At 42.6% G+C, this 26,292-nt stretch overlaps 1 protein-coding gene across 5 annotated transcripts in view; it reads right to left on the bottom strand.

Annotated features, from left to right (window-relative positions):
* HDAC7 (histone deacetylase 7) overlaps nt 1-26,292 on the bottom strand; it is a 201,146-nt gene that overhangs the window by 55,720 nt on the left and 119,134 nt on the right. For 3 of the 5 annotated variants that reach the window (XM_088137920.1, XM_088137919.1, XM_088137918.1), the window contains 2 exons: nt 3,282-3,481; nt 1,776-1,866 (listed from right to left, as the gene is read on the bottom strand). In XM_088137920.1, coding sequence (XP_087994046.1) covers nt 1,776-1,866; nt 3,282-3,481 — 291 coding nt within the window. Of the gene's footprint in view, nt 1-1,775; nt 1,867-3,281; nt 3,482-3,884; nt 3,907-21,816; nt 21,957-26,292 lie in introns of those variants that run through there. The other 2 variants (XM_007428362.4, XM_088137921.1) reach the window with 2 other exon arrangements.

The raw sequence follows: 26,292 nt of genomic DNA, 5'->3' as shown, positions 1-26,292 counted from the left end.
GGCAAAGCACACACTGGGTTACAGTCCCACTCACAAGGGTGGCATCAGTGAGAACTAAATGATTACCGGGATCTTAAATGAAAATCTTAATGGGGAGGTTGATTAGACTTTCAAAATGCCTTGCTTGCAGAGAGATGCTCTTATGATAAAAACAACAGAAACCCTGAATACAATTTCATATTTTACATGGAATTGGAAACATTGTCTATCCGATTATGCTCTCTGACCCCAGGATCTGATTGTAGGTTTTTTTTTTTTTAAAAAAGAGCAAAGTTTGGTGAGAAGAAAAATTTTGTGAATTATTTCCCTTTATAACAAAATGTTAATTCTTTATTCTTCTTCACAGATTGCTTCTTGGCAAATTTGGGGGGGGGAGGGGGGAGCCATGTTAATTGGTTGCAATAAAACAACAAAAGATCACTGGGATGGTCTCCTTGGGACACTGCAATGCAGAGCCAACCTTTTATTAGGACTGTGAGATGGGACCTAGGACACTATACATCTGACTTCAGCGTTGAAAACCAAGGGACAGAACACCACAAGGAATTGGGGTTGAATTTAGCTCGGGAACTTTAAGTAAGGTACGGAGCGAGCCAGGAAAAAGACCTTTGGCTGTCTGCAGTTTTGCATCATTCCTATTCTGAAATCTAATTTATTGTAGCATCGGATACAAACAACGAAGCAGGCTCAGAACCTCAAAAGGTTATGCAAACATAAAGGACTTAAGTCTTTATAATGGCCACCAGATGCTGATTTTTCTTCTTTATCCACTTAACATCAGGGCAGATCTCTTTCACAAATTATTAGCGATAACAAAACCTGTTTTTTGACTTCTACCCGCCCACATTCTGGCACTCTTATGTTTGGGATGCTTAGTTACAAAGGCCTGTGTGTGGGGATTTTTACCATCATTTCTGTTACTATGGGTCCCGTGTTTACTATCTGCTATTGGAAGGTAATTTTCGACTACCGCTTGCTCATTATGTTCCCATTCAAAAGGAGAGCAGTCATCTCATTGTTCAAGGATCGAGAAAATACCAGGCAGGACTTGTTTTGTGTTTCTGATTGATTGTTGTGAGCCATCTAGAGTTGTTGAGAGTTGAGCAGCATGCAAGTTTAATAAATTATTATTACTATTATTATTATATCATTATCATTATTATGGTTGGTTGCACAGTCAGCCAGATGTTTAGGCTGGATTTGGCATTTTTATCCGCCTATCGAGTCTTTCCCAAGGACCTGGGATAAGCAGATGTTGTTGTTTCATGGTGTTAAGGGTATTGTTGCAGGATATAAGCTGTTACAAGTAAAGCTGCCTTTTGCAATTGACTGATGGTGATGATGATGATGATTCCTTAAGATTCAATACCAAGGTTAGGTAAAGATTTTCTTGAGCTGAGCTCAGCTCCTGGTAACTACAAGAACAGATACACATTGTTCTTTGGCACCAAGACGAATATAATTTTCCATTGCCTTCTTTTTGGGTGCCTCCCCCCACCACCCCAGAGCTCTGGGATTTTCCTGGTGTCCTCCTATCCAAGTACTAACCAAAGTCAACTACTTTTCAATAGACCTGTGCCCTGCACTATAAATACGATAATCAACAAAGTACTTGGATACAGCACATGGCATGGCAAGGAATGCATTTTTTTTCAAATCCAAGAAGGGAAGCGAAAGTCAGAAGAGATGACTGGTGTGAATGAAGTTTCTGGTGCAGTTGTGAAGCATTCTAAGGGTGGATGGGTGGGTGGGAGAGAGAATGGAAAGGCTCTTACTGCGTTTGCTTTTGTCTTTATTCAAGAGCAGCCGCAGCTCCTGTTCCTGTTTTCCAGGGACGGTCTCTTGGGGCGGGGGCTCCATCGGCACCTGTGCAAGAAGAGAAATGAAAAAAATGAATGAACACACAAGACAAGGGTTGGCCATTTCTTCAATCAGGAAGAAAGCACCCAACAAATCTGGCTCAGGAGGAGGAGATTCCCCAGTTCCTAGCCCAGGGGAGCTACTGATGGCAGCTGACACCTCTCTCAGGACAGGTGAAGCACATCTGAGTCCACCCCATGCTGTCACAATGCCTCAGTGGGGAGGTGTTGGGGGAGGGGGTCACAAGCAAAGCCAAGGGACAAGCTGCATCTAGTTACAGACAGGTCAGCAAAAGGTTTACAGAAGTAGATTTGGTTGAGGATGTATGCCTCTGCAAAACTGAGCAAGTAGACCAGGGCAGCTGGAAGGATAAATAGCTTAAGGGTGTCCTAAGGTGACAGTGGTCTTATGGTCAGAAAGGAGAGGATCAATTCTAGCTATCAGAACAAAATCCCATCAACTAATTTGGTCCTAGTAGCCAAATGCACTTGTAGACTGGAGATCCTCCAGAGGCGTCCATTAAAAGCTGCAAAGTTGTCATGATGTCATCATTTGACCTCCCCATTCCTGTGCTCCCTTTTCAGCAATATGGGAAGTCTGTGGGACATGGGAGATGTCTAAGCAATGGCAGTTCTTCTTGCCAGGCTGATCCATCACTAAGATGAAAAAGACTACTGGCTGATAGCATATGCTTCCGTTCCTATAAGTAATTCTAAACTTCCTTTCCCAAACTGTTTTTTTTTTTTTTTTTTGTCTGCGCTCAGTCATTGCTGACCCTGCAGTGACTGCTTGGACGAGTCCTTGCAGTTTTCAAGGCAATTGTTTTTCGGAAGTGGTTTGCCAGAGCCTCCTTCCTAGAGCAGAGCCCAGCTGGTGAGCGCAGGAGGCGGGGTTTCCGTTGCTTCGCGCCCTTTTCAGGCGCGCGCGGTTTTTCGCGCTTGTCTGAAGGTCTGGTTGCAAGTTCTACCTGTTAACGTGGAGATCCCATAACTGCCTCTAGACCCTATTCCGCAGCCAGTTCTTATGATGGCTAATGAGTAATTCAATAACCTCTGACATTGGCAGGAGTCTTCAACTCCTGTGTAAACAGAAGTTCAAGTTAGTTTAGAGGTTTTTAGTCTACAAACCTGAACCTTGCCAAGAAACTCTGAGCTGCTGTGAAGGGGTTGACATATTTGTCAATTCTATACCTGTATAATGCTGGTTCTATGATTCCATGTCAATGAATTGTTTGATGTGAGTTTCGTGTTAAGTCCATGTCAATTTCATGTTTCTATATCAGTCTTTTTCCATGAAACTTAAAAAAAAAAAAAATCAAGACAAAGCTGGACCTGAGACTGTCTTCTCCCTGGACTGTATCTGTACTCCCCCACCCCTTATTTCCCAGCCTGACCCTAAGAAAATATAATGGCTGCACTAACCCGCAAGTGCGGGCGGGTAAGTTGTTCCACTTGCTGTTGATGCAAGCTTGCTAGGAAGAACTGGTGTTGCAGCTGCTGTGTCTGCTTCAGGGCCAATAAGGCAGTATCTGGGCCGGGTTTGGCAAGACGCTGTCCAATCCGCAGGTCCATGGGGATGGTCTGGGGAACCTGCAAGGAGACGCAGAGCTTCACAGCACCTCCTGAAACACAAGAAAAGACTTGTCAATACCTGTCCAACCTGATTTCTTGATGAAAGCCTAACTTCTCTGAGGTTGGATCAAGTCATGTTCCACATTAGAGTTTTCTTCTAGAACCCAAGCTCTTGCCACTCCAACAGTTTGAATCACAAATGTGCTAGTGCCACAGAAAGCTGGCCAACCTTTAAGTCCCACTCTTCATCTGCAATGCACAGCAACTAGATCTCCTACATTCTAGATAAAGGTGCTTGGACTAATTTGAACTCAGTGAATTCTCATGAATCTGATCTGCTGTTCCTAGGCTGATATGCACATCAAAGAACTTCAAAGCTAACAGAGGAGGAAAAATGTACCAAACTGAATGTGTAAGTATGTACTTTTGGATTTAAAAAGCAGGTGGCAGCACCTGGCTGATCTAGTCTGGGTTCAGACACCAAGCAGGGTTGGGCCTGGTGACTTCTTAGATGGGCGACAACCAGGAAATTCCAGGGATTGTGTCTAGACTGGGAAGCTGAAAATCTTCCCAGAAGAGAAGACAGCAGAGTTGCTAAGAAAACTGCAGTCACTCAAGGGCCTCCTTGTCTTCTTCCTTTACCTTAGAATAAAACACATTTACCAATATTAGCCATTACAAAAGAACGTATGTCTAAATACCATTTTTAAAGGAAAAAATATGCTCCACATTTCCACATCTTGAAACTGGAAATAGTAATTTTCAAATTAAACATTGCCCATTAGTTAATATGGAAGTGGGACTTGGGGGTCACATGAATGAGTAGGAAACAAATGAATGAACTACATTCTACCCAAACAAGTTCTAAGTAGGCCTCCAGATATGTTGGTCTACAACCCTCTCACCTTCAATCAAAATAGATGAATGTTACGTTCAATGTACACCAAGTTGGGGAAGGCTGTTCTGTACATAGTCTCAGTTAGTTAGGATTTAAATTAAACACTCTACTATGTACCTCAAAGTGATCATTTTGGAAAAATGAGACTTTTACAGCACCACGGAGCGAAACATTGCTGAAACTCACATATATCAAAAGGTTTCAAACCATCTTAGAAGGTCTCAGCAAATCCAATGGGTTTTTAATGTGTTACAACCATTAATTGATAAGGTATCTGTATCTGTCTCACACGTAGATGGAATCTGACTAACTACCCTACCTTCTGTCTTCCTCTCTTCCCCTCATCCCAAATTAAATCCTACATCAGCCTAGTCACTCTACTCCATCTGATGGTGAGCCACAACTTACAAAAGCTTATGCTTTTTAATGAAATTTGTCAGTTGGAAAGGGTACCCCCAAAACTTTCAATTTTTTTGGTACTACAACCTAACACGGCTCTCCTCCTGCAATGGCCAAATTACATACAGTCATGGTGAGGCTCAATACAACTGTGCGTGTACTGAGAAACATTTGCTTGAATAGTTTTTAACATGGAAAAAAAAATCTTTAGGACCAGTGAAAGAAGTACAAGTGTTGAAGGCACAAGTGTTGCACATCACTGTTTTCTAGAAAGTATTGGTTTCGATCTTGATTCTGCCAAGACAGTTACAAACCAACTAACCCAAACATGCCTCACATCTTGGACATGAACAAATTTACATAAACAAATAATGTAGATTTTGCACAAGATGATTAACTACCTTCATGCATCGTTATCCAGCTTTATTTTGCATTGCAGACAGTATTAAAATAATGATAGCCCATCTTTCCACCAAAAGACCTTTATGATATATATATTCCAATAAAACCAAGCTAACATGCAATCAAACACCCACACATGTGCACACACATATCAAATCACACAAGAACAAATTACCAGGAGGAAAATATGTAGGCAGCTAATACCAAAAAGATCATGCTATTACTTGCCCCAAATTGTAACAAATAAAATTGTTTTCACCTGTTATCTAAAAAACAGCAGGAGAAATTGCAAGTGAACATCTCTGGGGAGGGCATTTAATTTTACAATTACAGCATTACTACAAAGAAGGGCTTTTCTTTGACAGGCATCCCCTTAACTTGCTAAAGACTATGACGCTTAGGAGAAAGCTTTAGGAGATTGCGATCCTAGTGATTGAGCAGCGTTACATACACTGAGGAAAAAAAGATGGCGATAAGGCAAACATATGGATCACTGATTGACAGGTGTTGCAAGTGGACAGGAAAACACAGCTTGAAGCCAGGAAGAAGTGAGCATGAACACTGGTGGCAGAAAAATCCAGACCTCATTTTCTAAACTCAATTTCCATCCTTCTTATTTATTTATTAGATTTATAACCTACTTTTTATTCAGGAGCTCAGGACAGGACTCCCTCCTCTTTCTCTTCACAACAACAGCCCTTTGAAGCAGCTATGATTGAGAGTGTGTGACAGGCCCAAAATTATTATGTGGGCTTCCATGGCTGAGGGTAGACTGGATCTCCCTGCTCCTAGTCCAACACCTTCACCTCTACACTACACTGGTTCTTGAAATGCTAGCTAAAAGATAGCCTGGAAATCTTTCAAATCAACTAGTCAATCAATTAGCAGCCTGGAGATCCAGAATCACTATGCATAGTTGCTTCCTAAACAAAACTGCTCCAATCCCCTCCAAAATTAACCAGGCTCCAATCTTTCTTAAATCTTTGAGAAAGATTAAAATAAAACAAAAGATAAAAGTCTTCCTCAAATCCAGTGAGAATCTTAGTGAACTGACTAAAGAGCATATCTATGCTGTTTTTTTGGCAACAATACTGAAGGAATTTGGCATTATATTCTTTCAGGATTTTTTTTAACTTCCCAATTTAGCCTACAGCTCTGGTGGTTTCCCATCAAAATACTAAGCTTGTCTGATCTGGTTTTTCCAAGATCAACCATGGTCAACAAGGTGTTGCTACCTACTGTAGCGGGACAGGCTGGAGAACGGTTATTAACCTCCTTCTCCTCCCCATCCTCTAGGCATTTAGCAGCACTGAATAAGGAGCCCATTCTGTGCACTTCAACTATGTCACATTATACCTCAGCTAGAAGATGACTTGAGAATCACATCTTTCATTAAATAAAATAGTTTCCAGTCACTGTGATTAGAGAGATAAAGGGGAAAGTATTAAAGACAGACTACTCTTTCTAAGTCATTTGCAGATTCTCTTGCTTTTGGACAATGGGCATTTCGGGAGGCTGAAAATGGCATGTTCTACTTTAGAGAATCTGAATTGTGGGTGGTGGCAAACCAATGCACCCGGTTATCCTGCTCTTGCTCCCATCAACTCTAACAAACTCTGCATAAGGAGGCCAGCTTAAAATTCCACCCTGCAAAGCAAAACCACTAATCGCACCGTTTCCCTCCAGACACTTAGAAACAAGCCCACCAAACCACCCTGACAGCAGGCAAAACACTTGCTTTTATAATTTCTGATACTATCTGGCACTTTTGCACTCCACAGATCCTTGGGAGAACAGCCAAAGTGAAAACAAACACACAGGCACCCACATGCACATATACCCATATAAATATCAGCCAAACCAAAAGAAATAGGCAGAAGAAGAGGGCACCACAAGAGGAAAAACAGAACCACCCCGGCTTTGTCCAACCATCAGGCTGGCTGGAGGTTCTTGTCTTTATTAAGTTAATTCCAACTTGCCTTGGTGGGTTGTGACAACAGTAGAAGTAGGCTCAGGGAGGAGCAGAAAAAAAGCTTTTTTAGAAAGAAAGAAAGAAAGAAAGAAAGAAAGAAAGAAAGAAAGAAAGAAAGAAAGAAAGAAAGAAAGAAAGAAAGAAAGAAAGAAAACATTTCTAAGATCAGGAGGACCCTTTTTCCCAAGGCCAGGGACATTATTTTCTATCCTTTCCAAATTAAATTAATTTTATTAAGGATTGCCTGCCATCAGATCACTCTCTATACAAGAGGCCTCTGATATGCCTCAGTATGAGCTGCTGCTACAGACCGGCCTGTTTCCAATCAGAAGGAATGCTCATAAAATGAGGTTAAAGATCTGCTTTCCATTCTAGGACTAAAGACAGGTTTCATTCTCTAGCCTGAAAATAATGCCCCTGAACTTTACTTTTGCTCCTATCTGTGAATGGCTGCCATTCATTCCAGTGGGAGAAAACAGCCTGCTGTGATCTGTGGAAGAAGACTTGTGTTTGTGAGAGAGTCATGATTGCAGTGGGCAACATCTGTCTGCAGAACAATATAACCATCTTTGCTATGCACACAGATCCACTTACAGAAGGGACGAACAAGGCTTGCTAGCTGTGCCTATGCTTTGCAGGTAGGACTCAGCAAAGACCCTCTGAAATTTGGAGGGCTCCTGCCAACCTGTTCTGAACTACACTGGCCAGGAGTCAGTCTTCCTACAAAGTGGATTCCTATGTGACCAGGACATTTCTGTAGTTCAGACAGAAACGTCTGTCTGACTGCAGCTCCGGTGAGATTATATGGGGGTTGGGTGGAAGAACCATGGAGATAAATGGTCCCTTTGCTTTGAATGGCTTTGCAGAAAAAGAATTGGCCCCTCTCTGTCCCAATGTCTCTTAGCCAACCAGAGTCCACGCAATAAGAATCTCTTGCTTGTTCTCTCCTTCATCCATTGTATTAATCCCACCAAGTCAAGCACTTTACCTTTCTTTTTTTTTAACTTCCCAATTTAGCCTATAGCTCTGGTGGTTTCCCTTCAAAATACTAAGCTTGTCTGATCAGCCATGGTCAACAAGGCGTTGCTACTTACTGTAGTGGGACAGATCAGGGAACGGCAGGTCTTGGATCTTCTTAAAAAATAAAAAAGAACTTGCATGCCCATATTGTTCGACGAGGAAATAGAAAAAGAAACTTAGTTTCAAGTAACTCTATGGATACATCCATATATATATTTTCTCAGAAACAATATGGAAGTGATTTGTATACAGAAGCCTTCTTTGGAGATTTCTTTCTTTTTTTTTCATTCTCAAGCCTAACCTACAGTCCTGGGATTTCCTGCAGCCTCCCACTCAAGACTACCCAGATCCATCCTTGTTTAACATTTTCAAGATCCAACAATGTGGGCTGTGTGCTGCCATAACTTACTTCTAAATTAGCAGTAGGTCTTAAGTTTAGTTATTTTTCTTTCTGCTCTTTATGGTAACGGGTCTGAAACACCAAACGGGAGTATAGCATATGAGCTCAAATGAACAAAAAAATTATAGCTTTCTTTTAAATCTCCTCTTAAGATGTGTGTGTGTGTGTTTGTGTTACACCCATACAATGCACAACAAAGCTCAACTGGTTTTCTTGGAGGGAGCAATTCCAAATTTGAAAATGCAATAGAAGAAAAGCACGGATTTACTTTTTTTTTTCCTGTCAGCCTCTTCTCAGATTTCACTTGAAAGCAACTAGGTGTCCCCCACTACCCTCCACAATTGATCATACTTGTTTTGCCCCCCCCCTCAAAACTCCTTAGCAATCCCCATCTATAAGCACATACTCCCAAGAGTTTTCTTTCCCCCTCACAATTACCCAGTCCTGCAACGTTTTCCTCTCTAGGAAAAGCAGCTTCTAGTTTCTTGTTACACATTTATCTGAGAAGTTCTGCCTTTAAGATAAAAACAGACTTGTAGTCTACATGCAGTGGAAGGAGGTGGGGAATAAAGTTGCAGTGGGCTGAATCCACCGGTATGAATGTGGGAACAATTCTCTTTGTAAATGCTCAGCTATATGTATGAGCATGAATGTATACTCATGACAAGGAGAAAACTAGTTGAAGAAAGCATCTTAGTTAGGCTCTCTTCCTTGATTTGCTGGTTTTCTACTTGCAAGTAAATTTTGTATACAGTATGGGGAAACACGCAAAGGTGGCATTTCCAACTTGCAATTCAAAGTGCTATAGTCCATTTCAGGATTCTAACTATCCAGTTCCCACAATCAGATTATATGATCAGCAGAAAGAAATAATGATGCTTTTCTTGCAGGCTTTCTTGCTCTGCTTCTATGCATGTTTAGCAGACAGGAGCTCCTGCTGAATTCATCGGACTTTACCTTTGCTAGTAAACATGCTAGACCATAGCCTGAATCTCTAATTCATTATATAAGAATCCGACATCTGAACCCTCCCTTAAAAGAAGAAAGAAAAAGTAGCAATTGTTTATGAAGTCTATTTTTACTAGATCGCTTTTAGTGCGGATCGCAAGTACTGCAAATCACTTCAGGAGTAGTCGGTTGTGCTGAACACTGATAGATGCCGTGCCCATTTTAAATAAAGAATTAAGTCAGCCTCTTCTTCCTGACACGTTAGCTTTCTATGTGCAGGGAGCCTCTCCTCCCCATAAATCCCTTCCCAACTGCCAACTAACTGTATGAACTCATCTGGCCTAATCCTGTGGCAAAGGTGGAAAGATGGAGGAGGAGCAGTTTTTAGTACCTTCATCTCCCCATCTTTCCCAGTGATGGTTACAAAAAGGGCTCCTTTCGTCATGTCCCTGGTTCTGTTTTGCGGAGCTGGATATACAAGGGTGGTGGTTTAATGAGGCATTTTGCCTCCTGCAGATTCTCCCAAGAACAGCTGCTGCCCTGGGGCCAGGGCCTGACAGCCAGCTCTGCGCACCCTTCCAACTCGTGGATTCCTGGAAGTTCTCTTTTCTCTGCAGCTCCCCTCTCTCTTTGCTGCATTTTTGGAAAGGGGACCAGACCGGCGCAGAGTGGTGGCAAAGAGAGAAGGTGACTGTTCATTCTCTTGGTCCTTGGCAAAAGGTAGAATATACTACCTTGCTTCAGTCACTTTCATTTTTAAAGATGACCCTAAGACAGGGTTTTCCGGACTGGGTTCTGCAGCAGCCTAGGGTTAAAACCTGACCGGGTTCCATGAGCGACTAAGGGGAAAAAAGTCATAGAACTTTAATTGCACACATTTGCATACATAAATCACAAGCTTTGTTTTACTGAGAGTTCTCTATCACTAGAGCTTTGCCTCTTGATCAGGGGTTCCAAGAATGTTTTGTTTTGTTTTAACTAACAGGTTCTGCAGACTGACAAATTTTGAACCCCCCTGTCCCAAAACATGGAAAAGACATGCAGGGCCAGGTAAAGAGCTTGAAAATAGAAATGGGTCAAGGTTCCAGAGTCACACATTTCCTTTTTCCTATCTACTTCCCAGCCTGTGAATGGAGCACAATCCAAATTTAGAAATGGTTGAAGAATACTCGCCCTGTTTTTGCCAAACACTTGAGCTGTCATTCTACATCAGGCTGTCACCAATACTAGGAGAATGGGGATCTTAGCCTTCCAGAGGCCACTGCGCTATGAATGTCAGCATTGCTCCCTTTTGGCTGGGGCTTCTGGGAGTTGTAGTTCAGCAAGATCTGAAGGGCCACATATCCCTCACCCCTCGTAGGTAGCTTTTTGCTTTCAACAGCAGTCAACTGCCCCACAGAGATCAAATGCTCAGTGAGAAGGCCATCACTGTTGTTTATCATTTGTCCCTAGGACTTGCTATTCAGAGACCTACTGCTTCTGAACATGAAGGATTAGCAGTAATCAATAAGCTAAAACAGGAATAAATTACTGTTATGGAGCTGAAGGCTTCACCTGACCTTTGATTAGCACGTTGGAGGCTGGACTTCAAAAAGTGATCGGGACCAGAACAAAAGATCATTTTCATTTCATTAATTATAGTTAGCATGTCCACTTATCACATACATATTTTATCTTTCTCCCTTTCTGTCGCAGTAAAAATCACAATTCAGGTAGCAGCAAATGTTGGTGAGGTTCTGGAAGGCACCAGGTTGGTAGGGTGAGGTGGGGAGAAGGTCAACTTTGTTTTAAACTAAGCAAAACTCTGATTTCACTGGTAAGCAGACAACATACAGATGCAGGAAAGGTATTTCCAGACCAGTCTTTTGTCCAATTGCTTTGAACCTTCTGGGGGAAGGAGAGGCTGTTGGTTCCAGGTGTCACCTCACATTTCTAATTCTTCCAGGTTTTCTAATGGCTTAGTTAAATTCCTTATTGTGGAAAACCTATCAGGGAGAAACACCCAAGCCCAGCCTGGGGACAATTGCTTCTGATTGTGCAAACAGAGAAGCAAATAAAATGCTGCCCATCGCTACAGTCAGTGGATGATGGAGGGAAGAACTGCTTCTCCTTTTGAAAAGATGGGGCAAAAGCTCTTGGGACGACCAGTTTTGACAGGCTAAGAAAGATTAATGGCTCTCCTCCAAAGCAGTCTATTTATTATCATCAAGATCTGCAACCTTTGCCTGGTTGGGACACAACTCTGTGCGCCCATTGCAGAAAGTATCTTTCAGTGCACAGATACTATCCTGGAAGGAAGTCTGCAACCTGGCTGCAGAGCCCTGGCATCCTACAGAGGCACGGTGCCCTTCAATACCTAGCCCCACTCTTTGGCAAGCAGGGCAAGGGAGGAGGCTTTTGTTGCTGCTGGCCTGGCCTTGATGTGCTCTTGATGCACTTGGCATCTCCTGCAGAGAACAGCCAAGCACCTTGGGAAAGGAAGACGGCAGGCAGTGCTTCCCCTTGCAGGATGTGCCGGGTTCCGACTGCAGGCTGATTTCATCAGCGCAGGGAGGATGCAACATCAGTGCCAAGGGAAGCAGGAACAAAGATCAAACACATATGAACACCTAGGTCCAATTAACACCCATTTGCATAAGCAGGGAAAGATCTCCCAAACTGGTTGGGCTGGAAATTCAATGCAAGCCCAGCTGGAGGGAATGAGGCAGCCCATTCTACTGCGCCTCAACTCCATCATGAGAACCGTGACGGCAAATGTGTCCTTAGCATATGCTGCTGCTGTTATCATCATCATCACCATCACGATCAAAATCATTTATTAAACTTACATGCCCCCAACTCCCAACAACTCTGGGCCATTACTGCAAGGGCCAACAAATGCACCACTGCCATTCCCTCATGGGCTTGGATGACTCTAATACCCACACCAAAGGTGAAAGACATCACCACGGGGTATGTGCATGAAGCTTTTCTAGGGTTTATCATGGAATCACATCATGCTATTACACCACATCTGAAAACTCTTTCAGCCGGGACTGTATGTGGGCCACAATCCGCCTACTACATAATCAGATACAGGCACTGAGCCCAGTGTTGGATTAAGAATTAATTTTAAAAATGGTGGGGAGTAAATCAAAAATCCATCTTGTATGCATGAAAAGTCCATTGACATCAGATCAGGCAGATAAACGGCCAGCAACAACTTCAACATGTGAAGGCATGGAACAATAGAAGAGCCTATCATCTGCAAATTAATTTCCCAAAACAGCACCAGATTATCTGATCCTAGTCTAATGCTTATCTGTGCAACAATGATATATAAACCAAATATACAGAAAACACGGTGAATTTTTAAAAGACGATCAGAACGCTGAGACTGGGATTCGGAAATGATGGAAATGTACCATGTAGATCATAAGGAGGAAAGGCAAATACATTTCTAAAGGGAGAAAGTCCCAGAAATGGAGAGCCATCTCTGAGAAAGATTCCTTGGTACATATTGCCTTCATACTAGTTGGGAAGAGGGAAGTTAACTTAGGGGTACTGCTTGATTACAGCCTGTTGACAGCCCTCTTCTGTAGAATGACAAAAGATGCAGGAACTCTATCTTCTTTTGTAACTTTGGCCAACTTCTGCCCAAATTTTTCCTTGTAGGAATCCTGTGCCAATCAATTGATCAAGGTGTGAGAATGAAAGAAAGGCAATGAATGTCTTTCCTTATGGGAACCCTGCGCTTTAAAAATGAAGGAAGGCAGACAGTGCACTTCTGAAAGCTTTACCCCACCCAATCCATTTCTCCAAACAAGAGCCCTTCTCAGACATTTTAAAGCAAGCTTCTACAACATTATACTTTTCAGATGTTGTGGGAGTTGCAGACCAATGCATCTGAGAGTGCCAGTTGGGAGAAGCTATTATGCTACAAGGTATCAAGGGTGGGATTTTCTTTTTAAGCTACTCTGATGTCACACTGTAGCCTGGTTCACACAACACACTAAGCCATGTATGGTAGTTTCTCTGATGTGATACAACATGTGAACCCAGACAAATGTGACCATACATAAAACCAACCAAAGTTTACCATGATGTGAGAACCCTGCCAGTATGGTTCTACGGTATCCTTAATCCATCTGTTAATCCCTGAAGGCTCAGCCACGATTTCTCATACGCAATGTTCCCGTCATTCTTTCTTTTGGCAACAACCCCAATACCTTTAATAGCAGCTTGTTCTAGAAACATTAGAAAGTGATCATGCTAATTTCCATCCTGGGAAACAACTCCACCTTCTAATATTTCCAGATTGAGTTTCTGTTACCATCATAGGAAGGAGCAAATGGTTGACTAGAGTAGAGAATAAAAAAATTGAGGAGACACAGTGGCTGAAGTAAAGAGTAAAATCACCAAAAGCAAAGCAGTCATCCTTTGAGAGGAAAAAGACATTTTTCTAGTTCAGGTCCCCTGTGGGAGCCTTCCCAACTTGGTGCCTCTGTAAGGTGTTGATTCCCAGAATGCTTGGCCAAAGGCTATGCTGCTTCAGCATTCTGGGAGTTGCAGGCTCCACAGACCTGGAAGTGCCAGGCTGAAGAAGACCGTCAAGCCCTCTGCCAGCAGGGAGGCCAGGTGCTTTCAATCACACCCAAAAGACACCTTGTTCCAGGCATTCCAGTTGAACGGGGCTACATAGGGAGAAACCTTCCAAAGCCAGAAGTTTAAGGGAGATCTGCTACTGGAGAACAAGTGGACTTTGATCACAGCTGGAAGGAGGAGGCAGGGAGTGGTGGGGAGGAAAAAAAAAAAGCAGCTTTGGATTGCATCTTTTATTTCAGCCTTTGTTCCTGTGCCATTTAGCATCACCTGATCTGCCAAAAGGAGCAGGCGGCCGTGGATAATCCTGTCCACCCCTCACCTTGCCTTTTTTTGTAGAGGAAACGATGGGAAAGAATTGGTTCTTTCTCCTTAAGAGGACAAGTCTGTAACTTGGAGATCTATGGCATTTTTAAAGCCCTATTATTATGGCCCCTACAATCTGAGTAATTTAATTACTTGGCAAACCTAGCAACACAGTGGCAATCACAGCTTTAGACATGCCTGAAATCGATCACTTACTTGACCCTTACTGATCTGGGTTCAGGCCCTGTTTGAGTACTTCAGATGCCTTGATTATCCTGGAGGATGGGGGATGCTGGGAGACAGGCAGGAGAACGGGACCCAGTTGACCTGGCTGCTTGCAGTGTTACTGACCATAGTGCCTGTCCACAGTTGGGAGGACTGGAGTCTCCCCCCCCCCCCGCATCCTTTCACACACGGAGCAAGATGATACTGAGGGAGTTGCAGCGTTGCCAGATGGGAATTACCCTAGAAGCATATGACTTCCCCTTTGGCTTTTGTATATCGATGTGATGGGGCCAGATCACAGAAATAATTCAGGGTTTATTTCTTATTTCTATATTATTCAAGGTTAGCAAAGCAATACCTTCCTGAACCATGAAAATGATAGAGTTTCAGAAGTCTTCTATAAGGTAGTTTTTTAAAATGATTTTTTGGGGCGGGGGAAGGAATGGGGAAATCTAGCAGGACATTATATGAGATGTCAACTGGAGCTGACTTCTGTGTTAGGTAATAGCTCTATTTAGGAGCTGGGCGATCCGTTTTGGAAAATGAGTATTGAATGTAGGTGTAGAGAACCAGAGAGTCTCTCTCAATAATATATAATTTTAGTCTTCCAGTGAGCCAGTTTCCTGATCTGGACTACCCCATATAGCTGACAATAGCTGGGTATGTTGGGGGGGGGAGAGGAGGAGGAGGAGGAGGAGGAGGAGGAGGAGGAGGAGGAGGAAATATTAGGGACTGGCCACTCATAGTAATAAACACACTAATAAACAGTGACTTGGCCATTATCTTGCATGACTTGGTAATCTTCAAGTTGGACTGTTGGACTTCAAGGCTCAACTAACTTAGGAAATTATCTGGAAACTTCACTGAGTGAATAATATTCTAATAGGCTACTCTTAGAAGTGTGAATGTATGTGGATGTGTTTATCAGTCTGAATCAATCCACCGCAGGATGAAGGCCTCTTCACTGAAAGGTATGGCCTCTGATCTACCATGCTGGTTGAATGCAAGTCGGTAGGTAGATGTTACTTGGGGCTGAGGGAGACTGACTTGCTCAAAGTCATCCAGCCAGCTTCCACACCTAAGGACAGAACAGACCTGGGTCTCCCTGCTCCTATTGCAGCACCTTAATTACTACATCACACTATCACTGGCTGTCTCTCTCTCCAACACACAAACACATGCTTGAATGAATGAACGAATACACACACACACACACACACACGAATTGCAAACAACAATAAACGACTATCCAATTGCATGCATTTATGCACATATTACATGATGATAAAACCAGACAACAAATAATACAAGAATTAGCTCCTAATCTGACATTTATTTTAACCATAAGAGCTCTAAAAATACCTTGCATACCAGAGGCACATTTTTGCAAAGGAAATCAACTCACCTATTTCTTTAGGACTGTTGAAAAAGATCCAACTTTTACTGAAATTAAGGAATAGTTTATGTGGTTGTACAATAAGGAAATATGTATCTATTTTTTTATTTGCATCTTTTTACCCATCATTTGGCTTCATGTTCTTTCTGCTTTTTCAAATTCCTCCAAAAATCCATATTTAAATATATACTTTTGGGAATATGCACTTTTGCACAAAACACTTTAAAAAACTAAGGCAGGCAGAAAATTGAATGGAATCTACTAGTTGCTCTTTTAATCTTTTAATAATTACAATATATACTAATAACAACAAAAGAATTTTCCTCTGTGTAATTTGCCAACAAAAAACCAAGAATAGACTTTTATGTGAAAGGATATGTGAACTTTTTCTGAAACTAATCACAGATTTATGGGCTGAGTATGTTTTCAAGTTTAGTCTCTCTTGATTCAAAGCAATGCCCATCTACCAATGTTGCCATTTGACTATGATTGAGTAGATCCTAAAGATCTAATCATAAAACAAAGCAGGAATTCCACCCATACCTAGGCTAAAGGAAGGAATAATCTTTACATTACCCTACAAGATGTAGATACAAAAAGTCTGGAAACAAATTCAAAACGCTTCCTTTATTTTCTCAGTACTGACCTCCTTATAGAAATGCCTGGTCAGATAGATTAGCCTTTCCTCAAGATGTGATGGACAAACCATCATTCCTCTGCCAGTATAGCCAAGCCATCCTGCCTGGGAATTCTGGGAACTACAGTTGCAGCACATCTGGAGAACATCGGGTTGGGGATAGGTCAGGCTACCTCTTTCCCTGCTTTTAAGATGAAAGCAAACCATTTTTATCTTGTCTAGCATTTTTCTTGTGAGGCAAGGTTAGTGTTTTAATTAGCCCTGCCTCCTGCCGAGTTCTGCTGCCTTGAACCTGTTCTTAATGTTTTCAGATTAAATAAATTAAAACCACAATGATGCTTTATTGTGGGTTTTGTATATAGGACCTTTTTTCTCTTTTACATTGTTTCTGTCTGCCCTGAGGGTACTTTTGTGCCATGTGCCCAAATATAAATTTTAAAGGAAGCAGATAATGACTAATAAACAACCGAGAGGAAAAAGAGAGCAAAATGGATCCAGCAGGATTTGCCGCTTAATAAAGTTTACCAGCCGTTCCTTTTTGTAAACAAATCCTAGATCACAGGGGGAAAGCCCTCCGCAGCACAAACCAAGGGACATTCCTGCAACATCAAAGCCTGAAATATGGATCCATAAGACTTGAACTGCAAAATTAGTTGACTTTGGCAAATGACAGATACTGGGGCAAGGGTAAATACACACTAAGGCAGATTTGCTCCACGGGGTTTTTGAAGCTTAACTCACAGCAGGTGATTCAATGATTTCCTTTTTATGAGGAAGGAGGGTCAACTAGATCTCTCCCCCACCCCGATTCCTGCAGGCTACTGGGAACTTGTGGAGTGAGTTGCAATGGTTCTCACAAGCCTTTTCATCTTGACTTCTCTACTCAGCATGACAGTGACGCACAAGCAGGGGCAATCAGCCTTTCTGGCAACGGGTTCCAAGGCCATAAAGGAAGATGGTGTTGTCCTGAACAGCAGCATCCCTAAAACCTAAAACTTTTCCCACCAGCATCAACATGCACACTACCCAGAGCCATTGATAATCACCCACAATCTTTGATTGAACAACCTTGAGCCTGTTGTTGTGCAGGAAGTCAAGTGAAAGATATTCTAAATACAAATTAAAAGTACAGGATAGGCAATCTGGGGCCATTGGGCATATTGTCATTCTTAGACAACCAACATGGTGGAAGCCTAAAACCCAGGGCTTTGTTTAACACTCCCCTCAACTTCATACCTGAAAATAATCACAAAGGTATGAAAGAATGGCCAGAAGTGACTAACAGGCCAAGAGGTGGTGGTGGTTGTGGTGGTGGAAGCAATTTCATCAGTGTGCCTTCTGTTATAGGTAACCATTCTGCAAGACTGACATGGTCCCCAAATTCCTAATGGTCCAGAAGGAAATTCCCCTCTGAAATAGTGCCACGCAGCTCAGTAGAAATCTGCCCCTCCCTTTCTGGGCCCTGTGCGTTTGGGCCCACATTTGCAGGCCAGTCACAGTGGGGTGCTAGAAAAGATGGAAAAAGCAGAGGGATCCTCTGATGTAGGTACATGGCCTCTCCCTTCTCTCATCTGCAGAGGGCTCAATTGTTCTCTCCAAGCTACAGGCTACCTCCTCTCACCCCATCAGCCACCTCCTGGAGGGCCTTCTCCGTACGCTGCTTCCTCCATTCCATTCTGAACATTTGCTTTCAGAGTTAAGACATGAGCATGTCCTTTTCAGATGGACTCCCAAACTCTGCCACATTTTGGTTGGTTGGCATTAGCTTTCAAGGGGCAGCTGTGATGGGCGTATCTACCCGTGCTTCTCAAAAGTGTAACATAAGCCTTGCTCCAAGAAACCACGAGTTCCAGCCCTGTCTGGGAACTGCTCAGAGAGACAGCTGTTGCCCCACTGGTCCCTGAGAATAGGAAATACCAAACAGGGAAGGCAATCTCTCCTGTTGGTGGTGGGGATTAGTTAAGTTGTATTTATTTTGGTTTTTTTAGCCCACCCTGCCACTGGAAGCTGAGGATAGGGGCCAACATTTAATTAAATCAATAGTCAAAACATAACTTAAAACCAACAACTAACCACCAAAATAACATCCAGATAGACTGTAACCACAAACACGCCCACACACAAATACACAGACAAGCTTATCAAATAAAAAGGTTTCCTTTTGCTGTAGAATACTTGGAGCTTTGTCTGAGAGTTCCAAAGAAGCACATGAACAATTCTGAAGAATGCTTCTGAAGAGCACCCAAGGGCAGTTAAGTACTCCTGAAAGCCTTTACAAATGATCATTGAGTTTGCTATGTGAAACAAGAAAGAAAAAGTGCAGGGATTTACTCTAAGGTCTAATTGTGTATGACTTACCTAACACTGAAATATCACTTTCTGTGATGGAAGAAATGACAACTTGATCAAGCTGGGGTGAGAGGGGTCACCAGGTAATCCATAGATGCAATCTACATCTCCAGTGATTGCCAACCTTTCCCCCGTTCTTTAAAGCCACTCTGCTTCATTGTGTGATCAAAACAGTTCACACCTTTCATTACATTTCTTCTTAGAAATGTTCAAACAGAAAACAGATAACAACAAAACACCGGTTGAGGCTCTATTAAAAGCCGCATCAAGAAACCTCCACAGAAATCTTAATCTATGAGGTTGCTGGAATGCTGAGAAAGTTCCCACCCAGACCAAAGTCAATCCAATAAAATATACCTTTTTAAAAGCATATGGGTTGCTGAAAGCTTCTGTGCAAGATGAAAGCTTGACAACTGCAGGCATTCTTTCTGATTTAGAGGATTGTTTGATCAAAGAAGGGGAGTAGGGGGAAGCCTTAAACTTATTGGGTCTCCTATTTGGTACCAGGTACAGTACTCATTGCTCATCCTTGGTGATTTCTACACCTTATTGCCACACCTTCGACAACTTGATGGTGGAGCTACGACTTAAAAGTGCCATAAGTAGGGTGGGGAATGCAATCTCCTTTGCCTCCAGCTCTTGTTGCTACATCTCTAACAACCACAGCCAAGTACTATGGTTTCTGCCAGGGACCTCTCTTGGCTTGCCAAGCTTGGAGAATTTTATTTTACTTTTTCCCAAACGAATCATCAAAGCAATGAGCTTGCACTTGCTCTCATGCTCTCTCGCTCACACACCCCTACTTTGCTGAGGCTGCAATCTTTAGCTCAGCCTGTTCTAGATCCCACCTGCTTAAGTTAATGGGTTTAACTCTGGAGTTCGGCTCAATCACTAAACTGTTAGTTTTCACACATAACAGTACAGCAGGACTGTGGCAAACAGTACAATATAAACTCCATTCAAAATCTGGTAAAGAGACTGGGATTGGGCGTGAGTAGGAAGGGATTTAGAAAATATGGACAACAGATTTTCATCCGGCCAAGAAAATGTTGCAAAGTTCCAGGGCAAAGACTTCTATTTATTACATGATATGAAAAAGCACATTGTAAACAGAATCTTACTCCAGTGAGATAACCATATCAGCTTGTTGCAACAAAGGCCACGGAAGGTTTTATGGAACCTTCAGGTCTATTTTTAGAATTGGTGAAAGTCATTTGAGAGGGCAATTTAAACGTTCTAGTTTCTAGTTCAGATTAGTTTCTCATTTTATCTGAGGGATAAACCATCAGACAGATTAATTCAATAGTGTGGGGAAGGAGCTGTATGAAAATATAAGAGTTCACCAAATTTTTGCATTCACTAAGAAGTTACGTTTAAATGTAACTAAAAATATTGCTCCCCATGCATTTAATCATTCTGCCTTCTGCTATATTAAAGATCCCAATTTGGAGACCACTTCTGATGGGGCTTCAGAGACTGCACTCCGAATGACCCAAAAGCCCAGACCATACTCCACTGCTTTTAATACAAGGGACAGTCTTTCCTTGAAGACCCCAGCTCCTTTTCTTGAAAGCACTTCGTTTCTTGCTGGAAAAAAAAAGTTTTTTCTTCCCAGCTATTACACAATGCCTAACGTTTAGCTGGCCATTTAAGACCTGGTTTTCTCCTCCGTGGTTTTTAATTGTTTGCTTTTTATGATGATTGGGTGCTACTTTATATTTTAACCGTTCCATTGTTCTTTCAGTCGGGAAAAGAGTTTCATATGTCTTCAGACAGAAAAGCAGGCAACACATACATGCACCAAATCAAAACCAGACCCAGAGAAGTCTGGGGATCAAGGAAGGCTCTGTGTGTGTGTGTGTGTGTGTGTATGCGCTGTTTTATATATATAACAGCAAAATCACTTGATCCAGTCTGCTTAGAAAGTTATTTCCAATCAGTTAAGGCCTGCTGCAGAAGTTGAAAATGAGGAAAGATCTGTTGCTTTCCCACCAGTTCAACAGCAATCCCCTCCACCACCACCACCACATACACAAACACATTGACATGGCAACACAATCAGAGCTGGGCTAGTAATGGAAGGACCACAGACTATTTGCATGCTTATTCACAGACAGCACATTGACATTCGGGATGATCCCGCCTCAGTCTCCAGTAGACCATGCAAGGCCCTCCTGTCTGAAGTGCCAGAAATTCAGTGTCAATATAGAGTAAGTAGTCAGAGAATCCTCAGTAAGTAGTCTGACTTGGAGTATGGCACATTCCTTGAGTGAAAAGCAAGGAAAAGTCTACTGCTAAGTGCCAGGACTTGGCAGTGCTACAGTTTCTCAGTCTACTGTGTGGAGAAGGAAAGCCCTTAGGGAATTCCCAGCTTGAGGTGGAGAAGCTTAGTCTCTTGGATGGTGTATAGCTACACCTCGCAAGAACATCAAGGAAGGGCCTCTTACACAATTCCGAAGGCAGAATGCTTCTCACTCCCACCCATCAGCAGTTCCTTCCACCTACCTTTTCTTTTTAAAGTAACAGGTTAGGCATGGAGCCTGGGACCTCACCAGTCCTGCCAGAAAAACAGCAGGTGCAACACTTTAAGCAGACTCTTAGTCACAGGGCTGTCGCGGTCAACAAAAACCGAAGCAAGCCCACCACGCAGCATGCAGAAGTTCAATAGGCCATTCTTTCTGTCTTCAAACTAGATTCAAAAGAATGCATATTGTGCAGATGATGGGAATAATGTATTTTGATGATGCCAAGGATGAACATTATGTTCAAAATCAAGATAATTTAAAATGATGATGAAAAGAAGTAACTATAAATATATTTCTGGATTTTTTTAAAAAAAGTGTGATGTTTACCATGTTCTCCAACCTGTTGGTCTCTGGATGGGTTGAGACTACACCTTCCAGAATATCTAGCCCAAATTAGATTGGCCATTCCAGCTCTGGACTCTTGGAATTATAATCTGGGTAGGAAGCAAAAGCTAGATTAACATTTGAATTCTTACGTAACGGCTCCAGGCTTCATCTCAAACAGGTTCTGCACCCAACCTTGAAAAATATTATAACGCTAGAATCAAGCTTTCTTTTTCACTGGGAAGACACATGTTTTGAGGTCCTTCTCTGTCTTGTTTTGGGCCTCTCAAAGTGATAACTTTTCATGAGAGGCCAAATTAGGAACTGAAAGGATTTGTGAAATGGGTTGGTCTTTGTTTTGTCCCAGATTTAGAATGTGGGGGTCAACATCTCCAACTAACTTTTCTTTTTGCAGTGGGGGGGGGGAGGGGAACCGAGCAATGTGATTTGATCCCTGCACCCATTCAGGATTATGGTTTCCTGTAGAAAACGCAAACATCCTCCCCAAAAAACCAGAGTTACTATTTATTGTATTTATCTCTATCTATCTACAGAGGAGCTATTTGCTAAACAGTGATAGCTCTGTGATCTCAAGTCTGGCAGGTATTTATAGATGCCTCCTTTTGCAACAAATAAGAGTTGTACAGGCAAAGGGAGAACTTTTCTTGTTAATGAATACTGATCTTGAGATAGATCAGAAAGTGGTGAAGCTGGATTCCCCTCCCCCCATCCTTCCCCTCCCCTCCCCCACCCCACCAGGCCACCCCCTTCCCCTGCTTCTACTGTTTCCTCTTTTGAAGCTCTGGGAGGTTTCCTTAACTGAGTCCTTGGCAGGAGGCCCCCTTGGGGAGATGCCATTTCGGGGCAGAGCTAGTGACGCCAGCAGTTCTCCAACCAGCAGTTCTCCAACGTCAATGAGGCCTCGTGAAAAGCAGGAGGAGGAGGAGGAGGAGTGGGGGAGGAGGGGAGGACTGCTTGGTGTATGTGTCTTGGCTGTGCCTTCTAAAGAGTAAGGATCAGCCCTGTAGATCAACACCATATATGAATAATAAAAATTGGCAGGATTACACCAAAACAGCCCAAAACAAACTTTTTAAAGCAGCGGGTGGACAGAAGGTGAATCGGAGATCACTAGAAGAAGAGTGGGGTGGGTTAAGCTACTGCTTCACTGGACTTGAAGAAAGGATCTGGAAAAGCAATTCCTACACAATATTGTCTGATCAGTGACTAAAGGTGAACCTGATCTAGTCCTAGTGCAGACATAGCTGAGCTGCAAACCTTCCTGCTGGCCACACCTTTGTGCGGGAACATGGATTTCTGTGCTGCAGATTTTCAATCCCAGTACTCCATGTGTCAGACCCATAGGGTGTTCTTTCCCCCCAATCCTCTACCTATATTCTCATGAGTTCCAGGAATATCTTTTTCACTTTATACAAAGGTTTGGAACCCACTACCTACAGTTCTTTTATCTGCATAGCCACCCCTAATGGGATCAATATATTCACTTGCTGGCATTCTAACAAATATCTCACCTCACCCATGGTTTAGTACAAACTAGGATCTCAAGGAACACCTCCTCTTTTAGGTCTGGCCATTTTAGTGGTCTTGTCCTGCCAAGTTAAGGGAGACAGGGAGCTACAAAGAAGAGGGCTTCTTGGATGTGGACATTTGTTTATGAAACACCCTCTCCAAAGGCCCATGCCTGGTGCCTCAGTCAATGTCTTTTTTGCCCTTTTCTCCAGGACAATTCCATAGTTTTGTACTCCCTTTGGTCTATAAATGCCTGCTATACACTGGAAGTTTTTAAAATGATATTTATTCCTTAACTGCATTTTATTCTTTCCATCATTTTACTCATTAGTTTTTTTTTTCATTGTAACCTGTTTAAAGAATTTTAGCTATTGGATAGATTATAAAGAATAACAAGTCCATAACCCATCTGTTCCTTGGGGAAGGGATCTCTCATGGTAAACCAGCATTGCCTATACAGTACTAAATTCTCTCCCCAGGGTGACTGGGTGCCAACGAAATGATCAATGTGCGGCTTCCGGTGTAGAACAGGCTTACATAGCCCCTTAAGACTGGCTCCTTGCATCAGTAACATGATGCAATATACTCATGTACATCAAGTTGCATGTTGTCCTCTCCCTTCCGGGACCAAATAAAAAAGTCAGCTCTTCTGAGATTGCAAACACAGTGGGGGTAATATTGGGCTTTGCAGTAAATCAGCAAAGATTTCTGACTTCCAACTCTTTATGGTAATGACAAAGCATTCCTATCTCTCCAAGCCAGATTATAGCTGTAGCTGAAGATGCTGATCATCCTGCAATATAAAACATTGGGGGTGGGGGAAGATTCCAAGCCACTGTTTTACACTGGGAATGGATGGGCCCCTTTGTAGAAAGGATCTAGAATCAGGAAGAGTCCAGAACTCTACAGAGCCACAGATGATGGCCTCTGGAATCAACTAGGTTACGGGGAGTTCAGTCACCTCCCCTTCAACTTGTTCTTGGATTCAGTTCTTCAGCACGCAGAAGAAAATGTTAATGGGGGAAAAAAAACCTGACCCAAACTCTAAAGTCTTTGCCAAAGAGAAAAATGATTGCAACACTCAATCAACAGAATTGCCCCCCGCCCACTTTTGGGAGGGCTGCCACCATCTGTGCTTTTCAACCTGAAGCTAATGGGTACCATTTCTTGCCAACTGGGCCAAAATGTTCTGTTCAGAGGGAGTCACACCGAGCAATGGGAAAAGATTCCTGAAGTCAATCAGATGGCAAAACCGCCTGGGCTGCTCAAAGCAACATCGAAACACAGATACCTCCCTAAGTCTAGCACTGTTGGATCGGGTCAAGGCCAATTTTAGTCCAGTTTTTTGTTTCTCCCAGGGGACTCACAAGCAGGAGGTAAGACATATCCTTCATCAGCCATATATTTACCCACAGCTGGTATCTGGAGATACATCGCCTCCAGTGAGACCAGGAGAGATGGTTGCGTGCCCACCAAGCAGTGAGCTTTCTTGTGCCAACCTTGCATCTTCTCTTCCCAAAAAATGTTTTGTGAGCTGAGCCTTTCACTATTGGACATCTTTGAGGCCACACACCCCATTCTCCGCCACCTGTTATATTCATGTAGTTTGCAATAACTTTGTCTCTACTGATATACAGGGGAGGAATGACACGGTTGTCCTATAATAGGACATGCAATGTGGACAAAATGCAACCCCCCTTTTACCTACCCACAGAGGCAATTTCTTTTTTTCTTGGAGAGGAGGTTTTCCTGCTTAAAATATTCCCTATCTCACTTTCCTATCTCACTCAAAGCAATTAATAAATTGAAGCAGGATTTTTTCAACAACAAAAAATACATACCATTTAAAAACTAGGACTAAAAAAGCACTCAGAAACATATTTCATACGTACATCAGTCCCAAAGGATCCAATCCAGTCAGAAGACTGACCAAATAAAACCAGCAAGAACCAGGAGAAAAGGCTTGGCCTTCTCTTTGTCCTTGGAAATTAAAAGAGATGGGGCCAAATGGGTTCCAGTTGGGAAAGAGTTCCACAAAATGGAAGCAGTTACCAAGATGCTCAGCTCTGATGGAGGCATTCCCTCTCTACACAAGTAAAAAAGGGATAGTGATAATTTAATAGGAGAAAAAAATATGGCGTGCTCCTCATAATGTATTATCACTAGAATCACTAGTGAACCTGTGACATTGAAAAAAGTGCAATGCTCTATAAAAAGGTTAACATCATTTTCTGCAGCAAAAAATGATGCACGCATGCACGCACACAAACACACAATGATTATTTCCACTTGGAGCATACCATCCATGCTGTACAATGTGGCTAGAGTTGCCAACTTGAACCTGGGAATCTGAGCAATTTTCTCAGTCTACTAAGAAAATCACTGGATAATTGAGAGCAAGTCACTCTTCCCAAGATTACCATGTTGCACCGAAAGAATAAAGATAAAGACATCAAGTTTCCCTTGATTGCTGATGACCACGTGGCTACAGCTATGAAGTTTTCTTGGTGACGGTATGAAAATGGTTTGCCACTGCTGCCTTCTGGAATGTTTTTCGGCTTTTCATCTGCAGCCCCTAGTGATGTCCCTTCCAAGTACTAACCGGGCACAACCCCACTCAGCTTCCTAGCCCAGACAAGGTCAAACATCCTTGCCCCCTGCTGAGACCCCCGGAGCACTGTTTTGTGGAAAACTGGCATGAGATTGTGGAATGATCCTGTGTGCAAGGTGGCACCTAGCACTGCCTTCAAACAATAACACATACTCTTCTGCTCTTCCCCCTTTCCTCTCATATTTTGGTATTTGCAGCACAACAGGGCTTAATAAATACCTAAACCTATTATTTAATTTCAGTTCAGTTCAACCGAGTTTAGTCTTTGCCTTGGCCATTCAAAGGCCAAGGGCTATCCTGAGTCAGATAAAGGCTCTGCATCCGTGCTGCAAAAGAGA

The sequence above is a fragment of the Python bivittatus genome, unplaced genomic scaffold (genome assembly GCF_059951505.1).
Source record: "Python bivittatus isolate LINGU-HERP-01145 unplaced genomic scaffold, Pbiv_v1 ctg000220_np1212, whole genome shotgun sequence".
Classification (NCBI taxonomy): Eukaryota; Metazoa; Chordata; class Lepidosauria; order Squamata; family Pythonidae; genus Python; species Python bivittatus.
Note: the sequence above shows the minus strand (reverse complement) of the source record. Positions and strands in the feature narration are given on the sequence as shown.